We start from the raw sequence: 23485 nt of genomic DNA, 5'->3' as shown, positions 1-23485 counted from the left end.
CGCCAGCTAGTGACAAATATCATAATCAATTATTTATTTCCAATAATTTCAAACGGATCAATTGTGAATAGCAAAGTGAATAAAAATTCAACAGTTCTAAAAAATATTTTAACTTGCAAAGTTTTTTGAAAATCTCTCAATATAGTTGTTTATTTATTACACAAGTGTAAATAAATTATTAATAAATTTTCTGACGATTGCGACATTGTATAATATTCAAATACAAGGTTATATTGTCATGTGCTTATCTAACCATGTGCTGTAAGATGTAAATTGTTGATGTTAGAAAAGAGCAACTGCTGAGTTTCTTGCCGGCTTCTTCTCGGAAGAACCTGCCTTCCGAACCGGTGGTAGAGTCACTACCAACAGACAGACTTCACGTTTCAAAAGTGCTTATATTAGGCCTACTTGAAATAAATAAATTTATTTTGAATTTGAACCTTTAATTTTCTAATATCAATTATTCTATTTAACAAATGAAAATATTCATAAAATGTGAAAGTGATATTAATGAATTTTAAATAGAATATAAAATGAAATAGTGAATATTAAATAAAATGGCAGAGTCCCAGGAACATTTTACTCTTTCGTCAATAAATAATAATAAAAGGTTTAGGTACTTCAATCGCGCGTAAAGGTTACACGCACACACTTTTTTTTAAGGTTACTTGAGTATTTGCTTTCGAAAAGCACCATTTGGTCAAGTGGAACTGATGATTAAGACCACGGATGGCCGCCGGATCAAATAGTTTATTAATACTTCTATTTCGTTTCAATTCTTAATAGAGTTAAAAGAATTGAAATCGTGCATTTCGTAGATAGATAGCATATAAACAGTGCTTACCCTGACCTCAAGGCCTCTCAGACTGTCGGTACCTACACTTACAATTTGAGGGTTTAAAAATATAATAAACAATTCCATACTTCTATGTAAATTTTCACGATTGTCATGGTTTAGAACTAAAACCGGCAAACTTCATAATATTATTTCGACTGTATTTAAACTATCAATTGTAAGCGGTATCTATTAAAAAAATATTACTTGTAATATAATTTAAATCTAATAATATTAGCTTTATTATTAGATTTAAGTTATATTATTAGGGGTATTCAGAATTAAATATCTATTGCCAGGTGAATCCATTATTCATCGCTCGAATTAATGCGCCCTCTGCACCTTATTTTTATGCAAGATTAAGTAAGTTTAAGTGCGCGAGCACACTAGGAAAATGCGCTAGTGCGTAATTATATTAAATAATCGTGTTAATAAAGTAAATGAACACGATTCGTCCAAAAAAAATACGGACCTATTTTGACAGCAATATTTTCATTATCGCTGTTGATCGCCAAGCATAACAAGTCGTCTTTAAAGTAACCGTCTCGGCAAGAACTGACAATTTATAGGTCCTTTATTTGAGTTTGAAAATACTGTGCTTGAATAACTAAAGTGCTTATTCATTAGCCCTTTATCTGTAAATATATTAAATCATTGAGTGCTTAAGTCACAATTATATTAAAAACAAAGTAAGAACAATGTATTATAAAGATTTATAACAATAACCACTACTATAAACTATAGTACGCTGTGAGCGTTGTTGTTTAAACGTGTCAGTTCGTATCCTCATTGGATATACATTTTCTGGTTTGTAGTCTATGTAACTTATGGTGCAAAAGAGAATGCTATTAAGAAATAGTTTATATTTTATGCCTATTTTTGATTTTATTTGTAATATTGTAGAAAAATTGTAAGATTTAAGTTAATTGTAATGTTTCAAAGAAAATGATAATTACTTAGTTTTAAGCTAAAAGGTAATATTTAAACTTCTTCTTCTTCTTTTGATGTATGGCTTTTCGTTGTGCCAAAACAGCACAATGTACTTTGCCAGTGTCAAGTGGCTTGGAAAAGGCACGAACTAGAGTGGGCAGTAAAGAAAAAGAAATGTCTATTTCATAACTTAGTGAAATGAACTAAGTACGCATGAATTTAACAATCATTTGAAGATAAAATAAAATTCAAAATTTAATATTTAAACTTATCTTAGTTTTAAGCTAAACTGTAATTTTTTTTTTTTGAAAGGCCTTAAAAGACTTGAAGCCACGGCCGTAAAATAATAAATAAAAAAAAAAAAAAATGGAGAATGCCGATAGCCTAGGAATCAAAACTCAGCAATTTAGTGCCGTGCGGTTAGATTATTTAAACAAACAACTACAGCTTAAAGTAAATTAAAATTTGTAAATTAGCTTGAACTTGAATAATTACTATTTTTATTTACAATCGTGACGATATTACAGACTCTCTAGTGCCCTCTTTCGAGCCTTTGCCATTGTTGATGTTTACTAATAAAAAGCCAGAGCAGAGCAGAGAGCCAGACCAAGATTAAATAAAGTGTTCAATTTAATATGTTTGATAACTTCTATGACATGTAACAACTAACGTTGAAGTAACTTGGTAGTTTCCTAAAATGTCGGGTTTTATAGAATTTGATTACAGACAAAGTAAAAAGAATTTTATTGAAGGACTGGAAAACAAAAAACGTTCTTTTAGTAAATACCAACCTTTGAACGTGGAAAGTAAAGAACAATTAATTCTATTCGTTAAAGCGAGAGTCAACCCCTACTGTGTGAAATATGATACAATTAAAGACAATAATAGCGAGTTACTTATTTTGAAAAGAAGGTTGCCTGACCAACCTGTTGTTGAAGTACTACCAGCCATGGAATGTTTTGACGTATTGGCGGAAGCACATTTACTTGAAGATCACGGTGACTGTTCCAAAATGACAAATATATTAAAATTAATATATCATATTCCTTTAAATGTTGTAAACATTTTTTTAAAAGCTTGCAACGTGTGTATGCATAGAAACCAGTTTTCAAAAGAAAAGTCTGCAAAGGGTCTGAATAAAATGAACTATTATGTTCCAGATTATACTGTTCATTGTACAATTTACCAGATACCAACCAATCCGGACAACAGATTCTCACATGTTATTATTTATGTTGATGCGTTAACCAATTATGTTATATTAAGACCAACTTGCTCAAAAGATCATGTTGTGGTTGCATATGAACTCTTGAAAATATTTCTTGATTTTGGATTACCAGATAACATAGTATGTAATAGTGATGAATTTTACAAAACAACAATTGCAATGTTGAAACCTATCGACATATTTTTACAATTGCCAAGTGTTGTTACTCGAAAAAGCTTACCTAAACTAAATCAGATAAGTAATGACATTAGTTCACTTATCAAATCATGGATTAGTGCATATAAAAGTTCAAATTGGGCTATTGGTTTGAAAGAAATACAATGGCAGTTGAACACTTTAACTGCAGATGGTAGTGTAACAAAATCAAGAAAACTGGTTAATCATGAAATAATGTCCCCATACCATGCCCATTTTGGTTTTATTCCAAATGAAAAAGTTATTCAAAGAACTAATAAATTGCCAAAAACAGGACATGTTTCTGTAACTAATTCAAAAAATAAAGTCTTCTGTGCTGATGACAGGTGGTGCTTAAAATGTGATAAAAAGGTTAGTGAAATATATTACAAGGTGTGTTCCGTATGCAAACAGAAGTGCCATTTTAATTGTTGTGTTATAAGTGTGCTTAAAATACTATCAACAGAGGATTATAAATTAGAAATAACATGTACGTCATGTAAAGAATCATAATATATTTATTTAAGATTGATTAAATCAAAGGGTAAAACAAGTTTTATTAAAAGATACAGTGCTATGAACACACTGGTACTAAATTCAATGAAAGTTTTGATGAAACTTTAAATAACTTTTTAATAGTTTTTAAAGAAAAATGTTCGACTTAGTTTTACATCTGAATAATTTACTTCCATTTGCAGACTACTTTTTTTTGGAAGAATAATTATTTGAGTTCAGCTTATATTTAGTTTTGTAAAATATATTTGCATAATAAGTTTTGACTTTAAAAGAACAATGCATTTTTATAAACCGTTATTATTTATTACACAAATCAGCATTTGTATGGTAACTTTGTTTATTTTTATTAATATAATATAATATAGTACACAAAGTGGTTTGTCTTGAGAACATAGAGCAACCAATTATGGTACCCTGGCCTAACTAGTTAGAAGTACGTAGTTACTATGGGCCATATCATATTCTATAAATTTCATATTATGTAAATTTCCACTGAAAAAATAAAACATAAGTATATTTAATAAGAATTGCTATCAATAGCCTATATTGTAAAGGTCCCAAGGTTCATAGCCTCTTAATTTATTGAGAGATTGATATAAAGCTTAGAAAGAGGACCTATATTGTTAAGACCTTAATGTATGATGATACAAGCATACTCAGTGTCCACCGCCTGTGGTGTGTTGTGGTTGAATCTCACAGCATTTCAATTAAAGGTCACTTCTAAAAGCACCCAGGCAACAACGCAGACACATTAAATAGTTGTTGAATACTCTTAAATGTACTTTAAACAACATCAATATCAACTGCAAGGCATATTAAACTTCGCAGCCACCATGCTCCTATAATGAGGGATAAACGGTAGCAGGTTATGGAGCTAGAGTAACGACTTTTTCAGGGTGTCAGCAATAATTTAGGGACAAGATTAATTTATGAATTACTTATAAAACCATGTACTATGGTAACCAACCAAAAACGAAAGGTACATATTTAAAAATCATCTGCTTTCCGAAGCCTAAATATAGCTCCTTCAATGACTATTAGCAGAGCACAGCTGCACTTACTTGCCTAAGCCTTATGTACACGCAAGTTTACACTTTTACATATTTCTAAAAGTGTATATTATAATAATTAAAATTATCATTAGGCTTCGGATTTGTGTTGCACTTGTTCTTTAAAAAGTTTCAATCTCATTTTGTCAATTGAAAACCATCATAATATAATTTCAAGTATATATAATAATTATATATATTTAAACAACATAACTTATAAAATAAACCTATAGTCTTGTTTATTATGATACTGAGTATGGAGGGTAGAGGTAAGGAGAGTCATCTGTGTATATGAAAAAGTGGCGTCAAAATGTATTAAATTAGGATGGCGCCACATTTGCATCAGGGTAACTCTTAAAAGAAGCGCCAAATATAAATATTGTTAGAGTAGGCTTGAAAAATAATCAAGGAAGTATGGAGATACAAGGAAGTAAGGTTATATTTACCACAATATTTTGTACAACGTAAGTTGTTGAAATTCTCATTAATTAACTACTTTAGTCGATAATGACATTAAATTTTTTAACTCGGCATACTTCAATTCATCTACGATTGCTACATTCATACCATACCCATTACCCTGTGCATCCACCAGCGCCATTGTGGAGGATTTTTGAACTGTTATTTAGCGCAACAACTGGACACTTTTTCAACTTTTCTCCCATATAAGATGACTCTCCTTACCTCTACCCTCCATAATACTGAGCCTGTTGCATAGCCCATAGATTAAAAATTTCAACCTTTTCGGGTGTTCCAGGCGGTAGATACTTGCCTTTTAGTGCTAAAATAATACCACATTTAATGATTGGATCATCATTCATAGAGTTTTGTCCCCCATTACTAATGTCAAAACGACTGCTGTGGCTCGGACTTTGACAAACCATAGACAAGCGAAGAGAATTACATGTCAAATTGGCTATTGATGTCTCGCTCATTTACTAATGTATAACAGAGACAACAATATAAAGTTACTCGATCAATTTAATGAAAAAATGTGAGCTGCAAAAATTATGCAGCTTGTATTGCGAAAACCTCTATATCAAAAAGCGAAATGAGCGCTAACTTCCGGTGGTTAATGTGAGCTTTGCAAACTTGTATTAACCTACGGTATATTGGAAAATACACAAAGGGCTTTCAACTACATTGAACAGACCATTAAAAACTCAATCTTAACAACAATTTTATTAATCTATATCATATTGTGTGGTGTACACAGACTTAAAATAGGGCGAAAGGCTGAAGTTAAAAGTGTGCATATGTTTATGTTTTTTACATGACTCTATGATTAGCTTTGTGTCAATTGTCAAATTAACGTGACGTTTGATGAACCTCAATACAGTGAATGAAATTCTGTAAAGTTTCTCAAAATTTAATTCAATTACTTATTTAAAATGTCGGAAAATGGCCAACATGCGTAAAAAGACTCAAGTTTCGTTTGTGATTCGTGACGAGGAGGAGAGGAGGCATAAAAACGGTGTGAGTTCTTTACAATTGGACCCGATACAAGGGAGGCTTTATTCAGCCGGTCGAGATGGAATTATACGTGTTTGGCACACGGGTGGAGGTACTCAAGACCGATACATACAGAGCATGGAACACCATACCGACTGGGTTAACGATATAGTGCTTTGCTGTGGCGGTAAGAATCTAATAAGCGCATCCTCTGACACCACCGTAAAGGTATGGAATGCTCCGAAAGGCTTTTGTATGTCTACTCTTAGGACTCATAAAGACTACGTGCGAACGTTAGCCTATGCTAAGGATAAAGAGCAAGTCGCAAGCGCTGGCTTAGACCGTGCGATATTCTTGTGGGATGTTAATACTCTAACAGCCCTAACTGCAAGTAACAATACAGTTACCACTTCAAGTTTAGTAGGCAATAAGGAGTCCATATACAGCCTTGCCATGAATCCCCCTGGCACAATTCTTGTCAGTGGTTCTACAGAAAAAGTACTTAGGGTGTGGGATCCTAGAAACTGTTCAAGACTTATGAAGCTCAAAGGTCACTCTGACAATGTTAAAGCATTAGTTGTGAGTAGAGATGGATCGCAGTGTGTGTCAGGAAGTTCTGATGGTACTATAAAGCTATGGTCATTATCGCAACAAAGATGTGTATCTACAATTCGAGTTCACTCCGAAGCGGTTTGGGCTCTTTTAGCCACAGAAAACTTTACTCACATTATATCTGGTGGAAGGGATCGTCTAGTCATTATAACTGAACTCAGAAACCCAGATAACTTTATGATAGTTTGTGAAGAGACTGCACCTATTCTTAAGTTATGTTTCACAGCTGATCAGCAAGGTGTGTGGGTTGCCACTTCAGACTCAGACATAAACTGTTGGAAGCTGCCACCTCTTAACTCTTTAAACTCTGATATGTATAATCAAAATAATTACAACACAAATAATGTTTATCAGACACAACCTCTACATCATATAGCTGGTGGGAGAGCAATAAAACATTACACAGTGCTTAATGGAAAACGGCACATTTTAACTAAAGATACTGCTAATAATGTTGTTTTGTATGATGTGTTGAAAGCATGTAAAGTGGAAGATTTAGGAGAGGTTGACTATGAAGAGGAAGTAAAGAAATGTTTTAAAATGATCTACGTACCAAACTGGTTTAATGTCGATTTAAAAACTGGTATGCTCACAATACATTTAGGACAAGATGAAACAGACTGTTTCAGTGCCTGGGTCAGTGCTAAAGAGGCTGGTTTAACCACTGAGATGGATCAGAAAGTAAACTTTGGGGCATTGTTGCTGCAAGCATTACTGGAACATTGGAATCACCCCAACAGGGTGAATGAAGCAGGGCAAAAAGTTATCGGGAATAATTTTTTCAGTGTCCCATTGCATACACCATTAATATTTAGTGAAGTGGGTGGCAGAACACTTTATCGACTGCAGGTAATTTTTTTAATAATTAAAAACAAATAGTTTGCAAAAATACTGTGCAATAAAATATTTACAAACATTTTGTGTTTACATATACATGTTGAGGATATTTACAATTCAAATGTCATGAAAAGTGAAATTGTAGTGACTAAGTATTGCAACTTTTTTTTATCCATTATCCATATTGCCAACCTCAATTTATACTGATTCAAAAGTATCCTACATGTTACCGCTCAACTGCAATCTAATGTGATTATGCAGTTTTAGATGGTAGAAGGTTAACCTGTAAATACATATCTAAAATATACAAACATAAATATATACCAAATAATAACCTGAATTTGTGAGTTGTTGCGAGTATCTTCAATCTCTCCTAAAGGCCACAATTTATGCAGAAGGTACTGACAGATTACTTTAGGTAAAAGTAATTTTTTGTGTGAGAGTGTTTGTATGTTTGTTTCTTATCTTTGTACTACTGGACTACAAGATAACTTGCATCCGGAAGACAGGCATAAGATTGTGTTCCAGGAAAAATAACAGATACTGCACAATTACAAAAAACAATAAAATTCAGATACACTCACTGGCAATATTGAGCTTGCATGAGAAGGAAAGGAAAGTCTCAAAACGGATTTTTCAACATATGTAATGGTTATTGGTCCACAAAGTTGTATTCACTCTTTCACATTACAAATTCAAAATTCAAATTCAAAATTTCTTTATTCATGTAGGCCTATCACAGGCACTTATGAAGCGTTCATACATATTTGTTTACATAATTGTAACGGGATGGTGATAACTTCGTTCGCCAACTTAAATCTAAAGCTACGAGGGTTCCAAACGCGCCCTGGTCTATGAAGAGCCCACAACAAACTTAGCCGGGTAAATTTATTTTTTGTTATCACCATCTACAGGTAGGTGATGCAGGAGGCGAGACTGAGAGCAATCTTCTGATGGAGACTGTACCATCTTGGGTGGTTGACGTAGCTATAGAGATGGCAGCGCCTAAACTTAACAAACTGCCATTTTATCTGCTACCACACTCTAGTTGTCAAAGCAAACAGGACAGACAGAAAAAGGTAATGGTTCATGTCTCACTATAACATTTTACAATCCAATTTAAAAATAAAATTTATTTTGAATATAATTTATATTATTTAGAATTGGACAACTCAATATCATGGAAAACATTAACAACTGTTATTCTATGACTGTTGTTTGTTATATATTTATAATATATAATCATCATCATCATCATATCAACCCATTACCGGCCCACTACAGGGCATGGGTCTTTTCGCACATTGAAAAGGGGTTAGGCAATTAATATATCACTAACTTCATTGGTGAAGGAAAACATCACGAGGAAACCCGCATGCCAGAGAGTTCTCCATAATGTTTTCAAAGGTGTGTGAAGCCCACATATTTGCACTGTAATATATAGGCCTTATAATATCATCATCATTGTTATCCTTTTATATTTAAATAAATTATTACATACATGTGCTTAGTAATTATTTATTTAAATATGAAAGAAAATACTTTGCCGCACAGTAAGGCCCATTGAGCTATGGCTGTAAAAGATTTTCATAAGCTAAGCTTTTATATTCCTATTTACAAAAGATGACAATTTGGTTTGTTAAAACAATGTATGTTGAGCACTTAGTTAAAATGTATTTCATAATAACCAGTGACCATACATTGTATGGCTTGACAGCAAGACCAATATAGATATCTTACCTCATGGGGAAAGAGGTACGGTACTTTTTCACCAGGTCATAAAATGGCTCCCATAAGATTAATAAATTTTATTTCAGTAACACTGAACATATATAAATTATATTCAAAATTCTTGTAGGCCTATCTCAGGCACTTATGAAACATTCATACATAAATGTTTACATAATTGTGAGGTGATTTGACAACCTCCCCCTGTCGCAACTGTGAGTGCTATGAATTTAATTACGAGGTTCCGGGTTCGATTCCCGGCAGGGGCACATTCTGAATTTTCTCTAGTTTAGTCTAGTGGGAGGCTTTGGCCGTGGCTACTTAACATCCTACCGATAAATACGTACCGAAAAGCGATATACTGTACCGGTGCGATTTCGCGTAGAAACCATTGAAGGATATGACTACCACATTCCCTAACGGGTTAGCCCGCTACCATTTTAGACTGCATCATCACTTACCAGTAGGTGAGATTGCAGCCAAGGGCTAACTTGAAGTGGAATTAAACAAAAAAATATTGTGATAACTACTTTCGCCAACTTAAACCTAAAGCTACGAGGGTTTCAAACGCGCCCTGATCTAATAAGAGTTCACAACAAACTGAGCCGGTATTTTTTTTTGGTTAGCTAGGGTAAATGGTTACGTTTGGCAAGAATCTTATATGTCATCTATGGATACTTTATAATCATAAACTTGCCATGCGGTGTGCTGAACGCACGCCTCATCAAATGAACCCTGTGTAATTTTTTTTAAATTAAATAAATATACTACGACAATACACACATCGCCACCTAGCCCCAAAGTAAACGTAGCTTGTGTTATGGGTACTAAGATGCCTGATGAATATTTTTATGAATTATATACATAAATACTTAGAAAATATATATAAAAACACCCAGACACTGAAAAACATTAATGCTCATCACACAAATATTTTCCAGAAGTGGGAATCGAACCCACGGCCTTGGGCTCAGAAAGCAGAGTCGCTGCAAACTGCGCCAATTGTAATCACAATTTGAAGTTCATTTTTTCCCTCAAGTTGATAAAATTGTTAAATACGCTCTCAGCGAACGTTTTTGCGTCGCTAAATATGCAACGTAGACTTTAAAGAAAGAAATTAAGATTCCTTCGTTCCAGGACCGATTAGTAGCGAACGACTTCATCCAATGCCGCAAAGTTGCGGAGCATGTGGTGGAGAAGATCGTCGGCGGTGGTGATGTGAACGGAGCAAGCGCGGCCAAGAACAGCGAGGAGAGTGTGAATGAGTCACCTGAGGAGAGGGTCGAGTTGCTGTGCTGTGATCAGGTAACTTGTCCGCTGCGAATAGACAAGGATTCTTCCTTATCGAATTTGTATCAAACCTACCTAAAATTAATTAAATAAATAATTCTAAAATTCATCATTCATTTAGTCCTTATGAAGTTCATACATTTATACTATATATTAACATAATTGTGAGGGTACCTACGTTAGCCAACTTAAACCTAAAGCTTGGAGGGTTCCAAACGCGATCTGGTTTTAGTGTTAAGAGCCCACAACAAACTTAGCCGGGTATTTCTTTTTGCTATCACTATCTCACAGTCAATAATATTAAGCTGTGAAGTTAGAGCAAATCGCACAAACCCTGTGTACACCCTTTTTATTGTTTCCTTAATAACCATGGCATTGAACCATTAAACAGAACTTTTAGTAGCCTTAGTACATACAAGATTTACTGGCAGAAGTCCGTATAAGCGGTTTAGGAACGTGAAGTATTTCTGTTGTAAATCTACCACCAGTTCTGAAGGCTCTACCGAGAATAAGCCGACAAGAAACTTAATAGTAGCCTAATTGTATTCGTTTTTCATTATTTCATACATAACTGATGGTAACAAGATGCAAAGTACAATGTTTAGATATTGACCTGTGAAGTCCGCTGGTTACTTTGTATCAGTCATTAATATGCCTTTGCTTTTCATTACATCATGTTGGGATCTCAGTTCACACTATTAGAATAGGAAAAAGTTATGTTTTTTTTTTATTTCAGGTATTAGATCCTAACATGGACTTAAGGACAGTAAGGCACTTTATATGGAAATCCAGCGTGGAGTTCACGTTACACTACAGAGTGCTGAAACAATGAAAATCAATTGTTTTCTCTATGGAATTGAACAAACAGTTGAGAAAGTGTTGTGTTATCTTTGATCAAGATAAGGAAGTTTCGTACAGTGAGTTAATTTAAATAATAGTGGTATTATTGATCATGTTTACTTTAGAGCCACCAAAAACTTGAGATTTTTCAAATTAATTATTGATCAATCAAATTATAATCTGGCCATCGAGAGACCGAAAAAAACATAGAAGCCGTACTTTCTAACAAATTGACATTCGAATTGGGTTTAATAAGTCCATTTGCATTGAGTCACAAAGAACATGATTGGTTCTACAGTATGTCATGCAGCATGGGACAAGCCGTGATTGGCTGTCAGCATTGTGTCTAGCGAACCAAACACATGCGGGGCACACTTCATAAGCCACTCCCACCGAGTGTTTTCGTTTGGCTATTTTTGAGCAGTAGATATTCTTCTAAGTTTTAGTCTTTCGCTGGTTCATGTCACATCTGTGTGTCAGTTATTTAAAAAAAACAGTTAATTTAACCTTGTAACTTCACACGTTCTTCACACTTCACAAGTTTAAGAGAAATTCTGTTTTATAATTTAGTAAGCGCAAAAAAAGTATGATATGATATAGCATTTAAACTATTTAATGATAATTATCCTTTAGTATTGCAAATAATTTACTACTCCGCATTGGACCAGCCTGGTGGAATACGGACTACACCCTTCTCATTGTCGAAGGAGATCTGTGCCCTGTACCTATATCGGCTGATGAAATGTTCTATTTTTTTATATCTCTGTGGTTTGCGGTGGCTCTAACAATGATTACTCAACTGTGTATAGTGAAAACAACTGTAACGTTTTTCCGATGTATTTATATTTCTTATTTGTAATACAGAGTAAACTCTACAAGTCTTTTAGTGAGTACTGACGTATCTGTAGGTATAATGATTGTATGATGTCGTTAGAAATCAATATGTCTGCTAAGTGAAAAGGTTATCGCTATGCTATATTGTGTATATCTATTTATATAGTCCATTGTACGGTCTAATGCTTGATGTACTTATGATATTGTATAAAAATGTGAATAAAATTTGATGTCATTATTGTGATTCGTCAATTATGAAAATTTAAATGTAAGTTATTTGACTACATTCCTCTTGACGTAAAACAAAATAATACAAGTAAGGAAAAACTGTATTTCATGCAGTTCTAAACGACAATTTAATGTACATACAAGTGTATTATCTATAAATTTTCTAGTTTTTATTGTACTTCAGTTGGAATAGTGTCCCATCTTTGTGTGTCTGTTTGATGTGTCTGACTGGAGTAGCTGTCCTTATACCAATGACAGTTGAAATCTCCCCATTTGACATAGTTTATCTCTGGAACTAATATGGAACAGTCTTCTTCTTCGGCTAAATGCTGTCCCATTGATATGACTACGCTTTCCAGCATATTCTAGCACACTGCCCGATTGTGCATCAAATTTCTTGAGTATATGGGCTCTCAGATCTGCGTTCACGATATCTAGCCAGAACTTTCTTGGCTAAAACTCCAGCCCTCAAATCTTCTAGTGACTTGGATTCCTGATGCTTCTTAAATTTAACCTTCTTCCTAATTACCCATTGAACCGATTCATTCCATCACCACGTTTCACTTCATTACCAGATTCAGTGATTTCTCAGGGCTCTGCGTCAAAAACGATCCACTGACTTAGTTTCGGCAGCGAATCCTATACTTTCGACGCCTAGGCGAAAATCATTTACTTTGTCTCTGTCTTCATTTGGTTTTGGGTACTCTACGCTTCCTTTTTTTTGGACAGTTTTTAGGTCCATGACAAGGATGCTGTGTTGAGTTGTATGAACCAATACTACAGTGTTTTTATTTATTCAAGTTTTGGTTCCTAGGACACTTTTATCACAGTTTCACAACATAGATAAATTGGTGACAAAAATAAAATTAATACTGTTTTTTTATTTTACTAAACACCGAATTAAATTTTCAGAATAACTTACGGATTGTCTTTTCATGGTTATTTTTACATTCAATACGCTATTGGTTTGATTGGAATATAAGCAAATTTAAATTTTTAGAAAGCATTCAAAGGAGGACGGTGAGCTCCCATATAGTTCTGGACCCAGACTTAAGATCCACGTTCACGAATAAAACTTCTAATACTTGTAGTACTAAACTAGAGTAACAAAAAAAGTTAAACAAAGTAAGCGAAATAAAGTAGGGAGAAAAATATATTCATATTATTGTTGAACGTGAGTTTGGTTAATATTTTATCGTATCAAAGCAAAAATTTTTGATTATCTTACTACTTATGCCAAGGAGAACATTAACATTGGAAGATGTTATTTAAGCAAGTTAAAATTGACACAGCCATTTTATTAATTAATTAACATTTTAAGTTGTTAATATCAATTATCAACAGCAATTAAAGGTCCCTACCTTTGGTATGTATATAAATATATTTAAGACTTCATTTCTGAATAAGCCTTCCGGCTTCGCCGTTATCCCACGGTTCACTATTGCCACGTTTAACTAATATTACCATTAAAACGGTTTTGTGGCACCGGTTTTTTTTGTTTTTTGATCACTTTTAAAAATATTGTGTATCAATAGACAAATACTTTGAAATGTATTAATCACACTCTCCTACAATTTTCTTGTGATCTTGAACTGATTATTTGGTACACCTACTTACTTACTTATCTTATTTTACCAAATTGACACAGTGGATTATATTTTTGTTTTCTTTTACGATAAATATATTTTAGCTTAGATGCTATTGTATATTATATCATCACTCTTGTCCTTAAAATATTAATTTAATATTTAATACTCTATTATTCTTGCCTAACTGGTAACGCAATATATGTTTATATTATGATATGCTTTGCTGTGGAAATACCAACTATGTACTCAGGATTCAAAACTATTAGCTATTATAGGAAGTTATTACTAAGTGGGCTGCATAGTGTATACCTATCCGAAAATGTTCATCAAAGAAAGTTAACGCAACTTAAGTGTAGAAAGTTACTCTTGATTTACAAAATATTTATTTGTAGATTAAACTCAGTCATTGTAATAATGGCACAGATAAGTCTTATGAAATCTTTGTATTTGTTCTCCAGAAAAACATTAACAAAGTTAAGTATCAAAGTGTCATGGGCAAATGTAATCCAGAACAGCAGCGCGTTTGGGTAGTAAAAATCAGTGTCACAGAATTTTGCAACACTAAAACGAGAGACCTTGGGCCCATTTAACTTTGACGGTTTAGTGTTTTTTTATACACGTTTTGTGTGCGTGCATATCTTTTTTATAAAGCATACTGAGTGCCAAGTGTCAGATTTTCTACTTACGTTTACATATACGATGCGTGAAATTTAACTGATTTATATGGTATCAAACAAGTGACATCTAGTTTCAATACTGGCAAGCAGTTTTTTAACTAGGTGGCGCTCTTTCGATAGCATAGCAGTTAACTTTCACGCGATCGAATAAGTAAACGTAGGTAGATCTTCTCATACTTGGCACTCCGTTCTACCACTAAAGTGATAAAATGTGAAAGTGTAAACGTAAGATAAGTGATGTATGTTTGATGTAACAAGCGTTAATGCAGTAGCCAACAAGTTTTCGCAGATTATTTTAAACATGTTTTAACATTATCTAAACTAGTGAGCAGTAACTATCCTTACAAAGCATTTGAGAAGAATATTCCTTTTTGTATATAAATAGTCAAATAGATAATAAACCTAATTAAATAAAATTTTAGAGAAATTTATATTAATATCCAAATAAGACAACAGTTTTTGTAGAAAGTCAACTAACCCTGAACTCGTAGCTTTGGTGTCTCTCTTATTTGCCGCTCTAAAACTTTACAGATTGGATAAAATTAGTTTGATTAGTACCTGTGTTGCATATCTTAAGAATTGTAATTATCTGAACCTTAAAAATACCACTAGAAGAAGTGCTCAATTCAACTTGCAAATATGTTTCTTGTACTTTGTATTGAATGTCTCCATAGGTTTACATGTAACTTTTTACTTAGATGTGTTTATTTTTTAATTTGTCATTTCTTTGGTGTAGACAATACAAATTACAAATGTTCGAAAGAATTTACTTTTAATGCAGTGGTTAACATTAAAATTGTCAAAGATTAGAAGTAAAATACCAAATAGTAATCAGTTTTGTATTTTGCAAAAGTCCTTAATATAAATTGAAATACTTAATTTCAATTTATTTTTATTTTGACTTGTAGCTATCTATTATAGTTAAAACTCTGCGTCAGCAAACTGGCATTGTATTTTATGTGCAAAGATTTTCTAGACTATGCTTGGATAGCATGAATATTGTGTAATTATAAATAAATAACTGCTAAATAAAATGACGTTTTAATTAAAATAATTTAAAATACATACATTCATGATTGAAACAATTATCTATATGTTTACTGAGAAGCAGTTTGAAGGGATCTTTAGATTTGAGACTAATCTGTGGAACTACAGATTTGAAAAATCTATTGCATTTGTTGTCCAATTCTTGAGGCTTATTTTAAGCTAAATATTTACATAACTACCCTCACAAGCCAAAAAAAAAAAAGTAATAGCGCAGGCAATACTTAAAGCGGCCGGCCGTGCCTATATACATAAGTGTAGAATAAGCAGATTAAATGTTTGTATGGGGAACTTGGTGGAGTATTATTACGCTTCCTTACATAATACTTATAAATGCGGAATTGTGTTCTTGGTTTTTAATGATTAGGTCGAGCTAAACTTACCAGAAGTTAAGTATCACACGCTTTAAGGTCGGCTTGAAGTCTAAAAAAGAAAGTAAGTAGGTACCTATAAAATCTTTACTGATATTATAAATGCGAACGAGTTTTTTTTGTCCTGACTTTACTTAACCAATCAACTTCATTTTTCCTTGGAGTAGAGTTAGTTAAAAGGAAGGAGAGTAACATAGGCTACTATTTATACCACGAAAACAAAAGGTTCCCGCGGTTTTTGTAAAAAACTATAATAAATGCGGGCAAAGGCTAGTATTATTAAATAAAGGAATGATTTGTTTGTTTAAAATCGATAAACTCTGAAAAATATTATACAGTTTCTAATAAATAATTATGTCGCCGTTAGAAATCTTATATTATGGGCTATAATTTATATTATTTAAATAGGCAGGTACAACAATTTTAGTCTTCCCGTATTCTGATATTTGTCATTGTGCAACACAGATTCACAGAATCCTTAATGTCAACGTTTTGTCAAAAAATTCAAGATGTTGACAATAACATAACCTCGAAAGTAATGTAATAAATTAAATTTGAAACCCCAAATTCTTATAATAATGAGCGCAAGGCTAATAGTTCGGTCCATAGTTGGTAATATTATACAAAAATCTTGTGATCGAAACAATATAACCTGTAGCAGGTTTTATGCTAGTTTCCTAAATATTGAGAGTCGCTATTTCAGTACCAAGAAGAAGATTGATATTGTTGAGAAAAAACATTGTAACATTGGTACCATAGGTCACGTAGACCATGGAAAAACTACTCTTACTTCCGCAATAACTAAAGTTTTGTCCCAACATGGGTCTGCGAAATATGTTTCTTACGACGACATTGACAAGGCTCCAGAGGAAAAAGCGAGAGGTAGGTCGGGTTTATTTAAGTTATTACCTCATCAGTCCATTGGTAACTCTTTGCTAAGCCGTAAAACTAAGGGACTGATCAGCACCTTAACTAAGATTCCGTTAGTTTCATTTATAATGTCTGAATTTTCTGGTCTGATCTGGCCGCGGCCGTGATATTTTAAACCCTATAGACAAATACGTGCCACCAAGCCATTTAGCGTTCTGATACAATCATGTGGAAACCTATCAGGAGTATGGCTTTAATATAACTGCCATAATTTAGCACAAGGGTTAACTTGGAGTGTAAAAAAAAATTATATGTTTGAATTGTTCACCAGGCATCACAATTAACGCTGCACATGTGGGTTACAGCACAAAAGCACGTCACTATGCACACACAGACTGCCCTGGTCATGCAGATTACATACGCAACATGATCTCTGGTGCATCACAAATGGATGCAGCAATACTGGTTGTAGCGGCTAATGATGGACCAATGCCACAGACAAGAGAGCATTTATTATTGGCCAAACAAGTTGGGATACAGTATTTAATAGTATATATTAATAAAGTGGATTTGGTGGATGCAGATGTAAGTTAATAGTTTCTTCTTTTTGTAACACAATTAATTTTAACAACTTTATGTTTTTATTTTAATTTTATATTTGTGTATTGTCTGCCATGTTGTGACGACAGATAAGAGTTTAGATGCCCCACCCCTCCTCTTCTTTGCACGGGTGTAGACGAAACAACAGTGGGCAACAGTGTTCTCTGTAGTACTACTATCATCTACTATACAATCCATCTGCCCATCGCAAGATCTTTAGTCATGCAGAAGACTGTTATAGGTAATGATGGTGATATGTTTACCCAATTAATTAGAATGTAAGAAAGATGTTTTTAAATTTTTTACAGGTTATAGAGTTGGTAGAAATAGAAATGAGAGAAATGTTATCAGATTTTGGATATGATGGAAACAAGGTGCCCGTGATTATGGGATCTGCATTAAAAGCCCTTAATGATGATAAATCAGAAATAGGTAATAAAAGTTATTGTTAGAACCCTTAATATGTTACAATTATTGACTGATTTCCTTTCTCATTACCTTACCTTCCCGAGCTTTGTAGTAGGATGGTAGCCCTTCCCAACATTAAATGTTCATGTCACCTCTATAAGTCCCAAACTTTGGCTTTATTAGTCCCAAGAAATCCAGTCTAAGTTCTCTTCCTCTCTAATTTCACTGAATTATATTTGTGATACTTTCATCATGTCTTAGTTTACCATGCATTTGCCCTCTTCTGATTTCTATAGTTTTAATAATATTTGAACAATTGTACATAACACACAATTAAAATTTTAAGCAGGAGTTTTAAATTTTAAAATTTCTCATAACCATAATATAGTAAATGTTTAATGTATCTTTTGTCAAATACTACTGACAAATAGATAAAAACACAAAGGGTTATAATTAAAACAAGCAGCGACTTCGTTCAGGTTCTGTTAGTTAATTTTTCTCATACAAACTATGTTCACAATATCTTCTTTACAATATACGGTATACCCTGACCTATCGCTTATCATCGCCCGGCCGCGCTAATTATTTACTTTTATTTTGTTATTACTTTTTATTCTAAAGGAAAAAGATGTTTCAAATCAAACCTGTTTTAGAGATTAGTTTGTTAAAAATAATAAACGAACTGTATACAAATAAAGTTATTTGCAGGTGCACCATCAATATTGAAACTGCTTGACACCATAGACAATTATATTCCACCTATCATACGAGACCTAGAAGCACCATTTCTAATGCCAATAGACAACGCTTTTACAGTACCTGGTCGAGGTACCGTAATAATTGGTACCATTAAGAGGGGGGTTATGAGGAAAAACGATGAAGCTGAATTGATGGGATTCGGACAGAATATTAAAACCACATTATCCGACATACAGATATTTAGGTCTAGTGTTCCTGAGGTAAATAATTTATTAAAATATAGGTATTGCATTAATTCCTAAATTCAGTTAATTGTATAATAGTATAGTATAATAAGAAAACTTGCACCTGTACCAAACTTGTACTGTATAAGTTTAATTTACTCTCAATGCTCATATTTTATTAATTCCATACTTTTAATTTTAACATTAATCGCAATAGGTTCTTTGCTAGGGTTTTATGCCAGTAGGAACTTTTATAAAACTCTGTTAGGCCAGTTCTATAAAAGTGGAGTTACAGATTTGAATTTCTAAAGGATTTATTTGAATGACGGCCGACTGGCGCAGTGGGTTCCATTCCTACAACTGGTCAATGTTTGTGTAATAAAGATGGGTGTTTATCTGTATGTTATAAATATTTATGTTTATTATTCATAAAAATATTCATTCGTAATTTTATTACCCATAGCACAAGCTACGCTAAGCTGCTTTATTTTGGGGCTAGATGGCGCTTTGTGTATTATTCATTTGGATAAAGTATAATTACTATGAATTTCAGGCTATAGCTGGGGATAACGTAGGTGTATTACTCCGTGGTATGAAGCTACGTGTGGTAGAAACGGGAATGCTTCTCTGCGCAGCGAAAAGTGAAACTCTGAGTAACCACTTCCAAGCGAAGGTGTACTTTTTGTCGAGGAGCGAAGGTGGAAGGAAGAAACCAATATTTTCCAAATATTCCCAACAGATGTTCAGTGGCACTTGGAATATTGCTTGTCGGATTGATTTAGGTAATTAAAAATAAAATACAATACCTAGTTAGTTTTCCTAGTCGCTATGTAGCGATAAGGCCGCCAAATTGTATACTTTTTGTTAAATTTTTATTTATAATTTTACTATATGTTTATGTGGTCATTCATTCATTAGTTTTCAGATACTCATTTCATTATATGGAATATTTTAAAAATATATTGTAACGTGTTGCAGGAAGCCGCCTGGATCCAAGCGGCACAAGACCGTTGTGTTTAGTATTTGCTACAAAATATGGATGTCCAGCAGTGGACGTCCATTGGTTGCTACTAAAAAAATTTAAGCACGCTTGTATTTTATTCTATGAATTTATTATTAGTAGATTATTATAGTATAAGCTAAATAACTCTGAAATTTGCCAACTGGGATATGTTCTTGATGAAATAAACTCCTGACATGTGTATGTGTATTTTACAAATGCATCCGGCTCGAAGGACCAACTGTGCCGACGAATCACAACCATACTCTTTGAATAATTCCTAAAAAGTAATCATATATTTCACAGAACCTACAGTAGACATGATGATGCCAGGTGATCACGGCGTAGTGTACCTAACTCTTCTGGAGTCTATGGTGATGACGCAAGGACAACCATTCACGATAAGAGAGAACAACGTAACAGTCGGTACCGGCATAATTACTGCTACTTTAAAATCTGTTAATGTACCCAATGGGAAGCTAGGAAAAGTTGTGCTGAATCATGAATCGTAGTAAGCATGTGCTTAAAATTGTCATCACGAAAGTAGAAACTGTATAATTGTCGCCTTTTTACCTGACCAGTTTTTTAACCTTAGTGACCTTGTAACGTGTGAACAAAACTAAACGTGCAAAAATAAATAAATAGTATAGTAGCAATATAATTTACTTGTAAATATGTTATTTGTTTTTTTTAATTCATTTGCCCGCGACTTCGTCCGCCTTTGTTTAGGCTTGGAAAACAACCTTTAGGACCAGTTTGTTTACCCAGGCTTAAAATTCTGCAATGTCTATCTCTAGGATGCAAGCTATCCTATCTATACAAAATGCTGTCAAGATCGGTTTACTGCCAAGCCGGTTATAGGAACCTTTTTTTTTTCAGAGAGAGAGACTGTACCTACCCCTTTTTCGATATACAAAGTATCTTACGTCCGTACCCAGGATACTAGCTATTTCTGTTCCAAATTAATTCAAGATTAGTGAAGGAATATCCAAACCGACACCCTTTCGCAATTAACATTGACAATCCCAAATCCCGGGGACCTACGATTTCCTCTTACCCGTTATATTTTTCCTACCCTATCACAAATGAGTGATAATAATCGAGATATGTGTGGCGTTGGGTAAGCACAGTTGTCTCAAAGTATTTTTCAAAAAAAAAGGATGGGTGGCAAACGTAACATGGCCAAAAAAAATACTACCATTTTCCAGTGGGTGTTAGCTGTCACGTTCTCGTGTATGTAGCATTTGTGAACGTTAAAAGTACCGTTAAGTTCAAAGTGAGTTGTTTGCTACATCCGCCGAGGAGTCCCGACTTCTATCTCCGGCCTTATCACCTCTTAAAGAAAATTTGGTATATCTTAACTGATAACATAATACATACTTACAAGAAATAATTATTTAATTATTTATCGGATATTAAGAGTTATTAATCGGATAGAATATGACAGAGTTATGGCGTAAAATTGGCAAAAGCTTTATCCCCAATTCCTGAAAAGACACAATAATGTTTCGGAGAGTAGGTATCAACTATCAGTACAGTAGTTTCCGCGGTGATTCGCGAACAGAAAGACAGGCATTTAGACAAAAATTAAATAAAAATCTGTTTTGGTTTCTAGGATATGTATAAGCATCCAGATTTTTAAAAAAATGTTATTTTAATTGTAGAAGTAATAGATGTGAACCTTAGTTAGCTCTATTAATTATCTACTACCCCTAGCGTTATAGAATTGAAGACCGGCCGTCAATCGTCGAGAGAATAAAATTCTATGCATTCCATTTAATTATAAAAAAATGCAACTTAGAATTATTGATAGTTCTTTATGGAATTATGAGAATGTTGGTGTACATAACTCTACAAACATGTAATCACGTAACTGCCTCTTTGGAGTTAAGATTTCATGTTCAACTGCGGATAACTCTGTTTTAGGTTCTTATCCTGCTTCCAAAAATGGTAATGGTATTGGCATATAGTATCTAACAGGTAAAAATAAGATTGTCAATATCTTTATTTATATCTACCAAAGTAGCTGTCTAAAAAACACTTTACTGTACGACATTACATGTAAAGTTGCCAGTGATGCCTAAAGATCGGTAAAGCGTCTATCAAAATTCATGGTCTCTAACATAACATGTAAGTTTATGTTCTTTTAAACTCATTTAGCAGCGGTTCCTCCTGGCGGCGATCATCCTGGCTGTTCAGCGTGAAAGTGTGCCTAGAATGCAGGCAGCTTTCACGTGGGCATTGACTTTGAATTTCTGTACTCATCTAGAGTAAGGAAATTGGCAACCCCCATGCTTTGTAGTGCACATAAACCGTCGGCCCCGTTTATGATACTTGTGAAACAATCCCAAAAAACTTCGGGTTCACCGGCCAATATAATGTCTGTTGTAATATTTAGAAAATAAGGTCACAAAATAAAACTTCAACCATTTTATCATCATTATATATTTTGTCAGAAGGTAATTAATATCGTGCCAAAACAGTAACAAATTATTAGTAAGAAAAAAATCATGACTGCATCTAGCATGTACTACATATATTGAGACAAACAATACTCTACACGGTCTGAAAAGGACAACATTTAACACTTATTTCGCAACATTTGAACAATACAGTTGGCGTAGTACAACACTATTAATTTTTTTAAATTGTGAACTATAATTAACACCAATACGCCTAATAGATACTGTATTTTCTACTTTTTTTTTTATCTGAGGGTAGCAACGAGCAAATTGAAATGTTAAAAATATAAGTCACAACACGAATTTAATACACGAAATGCTAACAATATTTGATTTTAATTATAAGCGTAAAATATAGTAAAATAAAATAACTCTTTTTCTAATTACTTAGGCAACAGCTGCTTTTACTAAGCCTAATCAGTTTGTTATAAACTATCAGTTAAAATTGTAACAAATTCATAGTCATAAATGTAAATATTATAATCATTGGCAAGGTATAATAAATCAATAAAGTAAAGTTCATAAAAACAACAAAAATAACACAACTCAACAAATAAAAAGTTAAAAGATGCAAATGGCATGGCTGTAGATGCATTTTGCTCTTGGAAGGTTTTGGAATTACAAAAGTTAAAAACGTCCATCACGTCCACTCCATTCCATTTCCAAGTGATGGAATTTTTTCCTTTCTAATTTTAAGATTTGTAACTTTTTATCAATTGTGTGTGTGTGTGTGTGTGTTAAAGCATTTGTAATTTTTTATCAATTGTGGAGTAATTACTAATACGTATAAAACTGCATTTTAATAAATATCGTCCAAATAAAAATTTCTATAATGGCCATACAAAAGAAGCTGAAGTTTATTACCACCTGACATCTTATTGAATTATCTTCAACTTTTTTTTTTTTCGTTTTAAACTTCTTGTCGAGAAAAGCAACGTATTTTTAGTATTTACTATCAACAATGAAGGTATTTTCTAAAATTATTATT

The 23485-nt window shown here is 33.3% G+C and overlaps 2 protein-coding genes across 3 annotated transcripts; both read left to right on the top strand.

Moving 5' to 3' along the window:
- The first annotated feature begins 2148 nt into the window (after positions 1–2148).
- Positions 2149–3911, top strand: LOC120626886 (KRAB-A domain-containing protein 2-like). The gene has a single exon (XM_039894673.1). The coding sequence runs from the start codon at positions 2463–2465 to the stop codon at positions 3678–3680; it is 1218 nt and encodes a 405-aa protein (XP_039750607.1). The 5' UTR covers positions 2149–2462; the 3' UTR covers positions 3681–3911.
- Positions 3912–5817: 1906 nt separating this feature from the next.
- On the top strand, positions 5818–20710 carry LOC120631421 (WD repeat-containing protein 48 homolog). Of its 2 annotated transcripts, XM_039901118.1 has the most exons (10): positions 5824–7645; positions 8548–8712; positions 10499–10666; positions 11071–11078; positions 16938–17116; positions 17436–17689; positions 18013–18136; positions 18821–19071; positions 19589–19817; positions 20342–20710. In XM_039901118.1, exons 1-10 carry the CDS (start codon positions 6134–6136, stop codon positions 20545–20547), a joined length of 3096 nt encoding a protein of 1031 aa, XP_039757052.1. In that variant the 5' UTR covers positions 5824–6133; the 3' UTR covers positions 20548–20710. The 2 variants fall into 2 exon arrangements, with proteins under 2 accessions (XP_039756972.1, XP_039757052.1); XM_039901038.1 differs by lacking the exons at positions 11071–11078; positions 16938–17116; positions 17436–17689; ... (2 more) ...; positions 19589–19817; positions 20342–20710 and adding an exon at positions 11388–13844 and having other exon boundaries at positions 5818–7645.
- Positions 20711–23485: the final 2775 nt, after the last annotated feature.

The sequence above is a fragment of the Pararge aegeria genome, chromosome 1 (genome assembly GCF_905163445.1).
Source record: "Pararge aegeria chromosome 1, ilParAegt1.1, whole genome shotgun sequence".
NCBI lineage: Eukaryota > Metazoa > Arthropoda > Insecta > Lepidoptera > Nymphalidae > Pararge > Pararge aegeria.
This window is presented reverse-complemented; position numbering and strand designations above follow the sequence as displayed.

Coding starts and splice junctions, on each gene's coding strand:
- LOC120626886 (XM_039894673.1), top strand. CDS start 2,463: ATGTCGGGTTTTATAGAATTTGATTACAGACAAAGTAAAAAGAATTTT.
- LOC120631421 (XM_039901118.1), top strand. CDS start 6,134: ATGGCCAACATGCGTAAAAAGACTCAAGTTTCGTTTGTGATTCGTGAC. Junction 8,713..10,498: donor AACAGGACAGACAGAAAAAG/GTAATGGTTCAT, acceptor CCTTCGTTCCAG/GACCGATTAGTAGCGAACGA. Junction 17,690..18,012: donor TGGATTTGGTGGATGCAGAT/GTAAGTTAATAG, acceptor AATTTTTTACAG/GTTATAGAGTTGGTAGAAAT.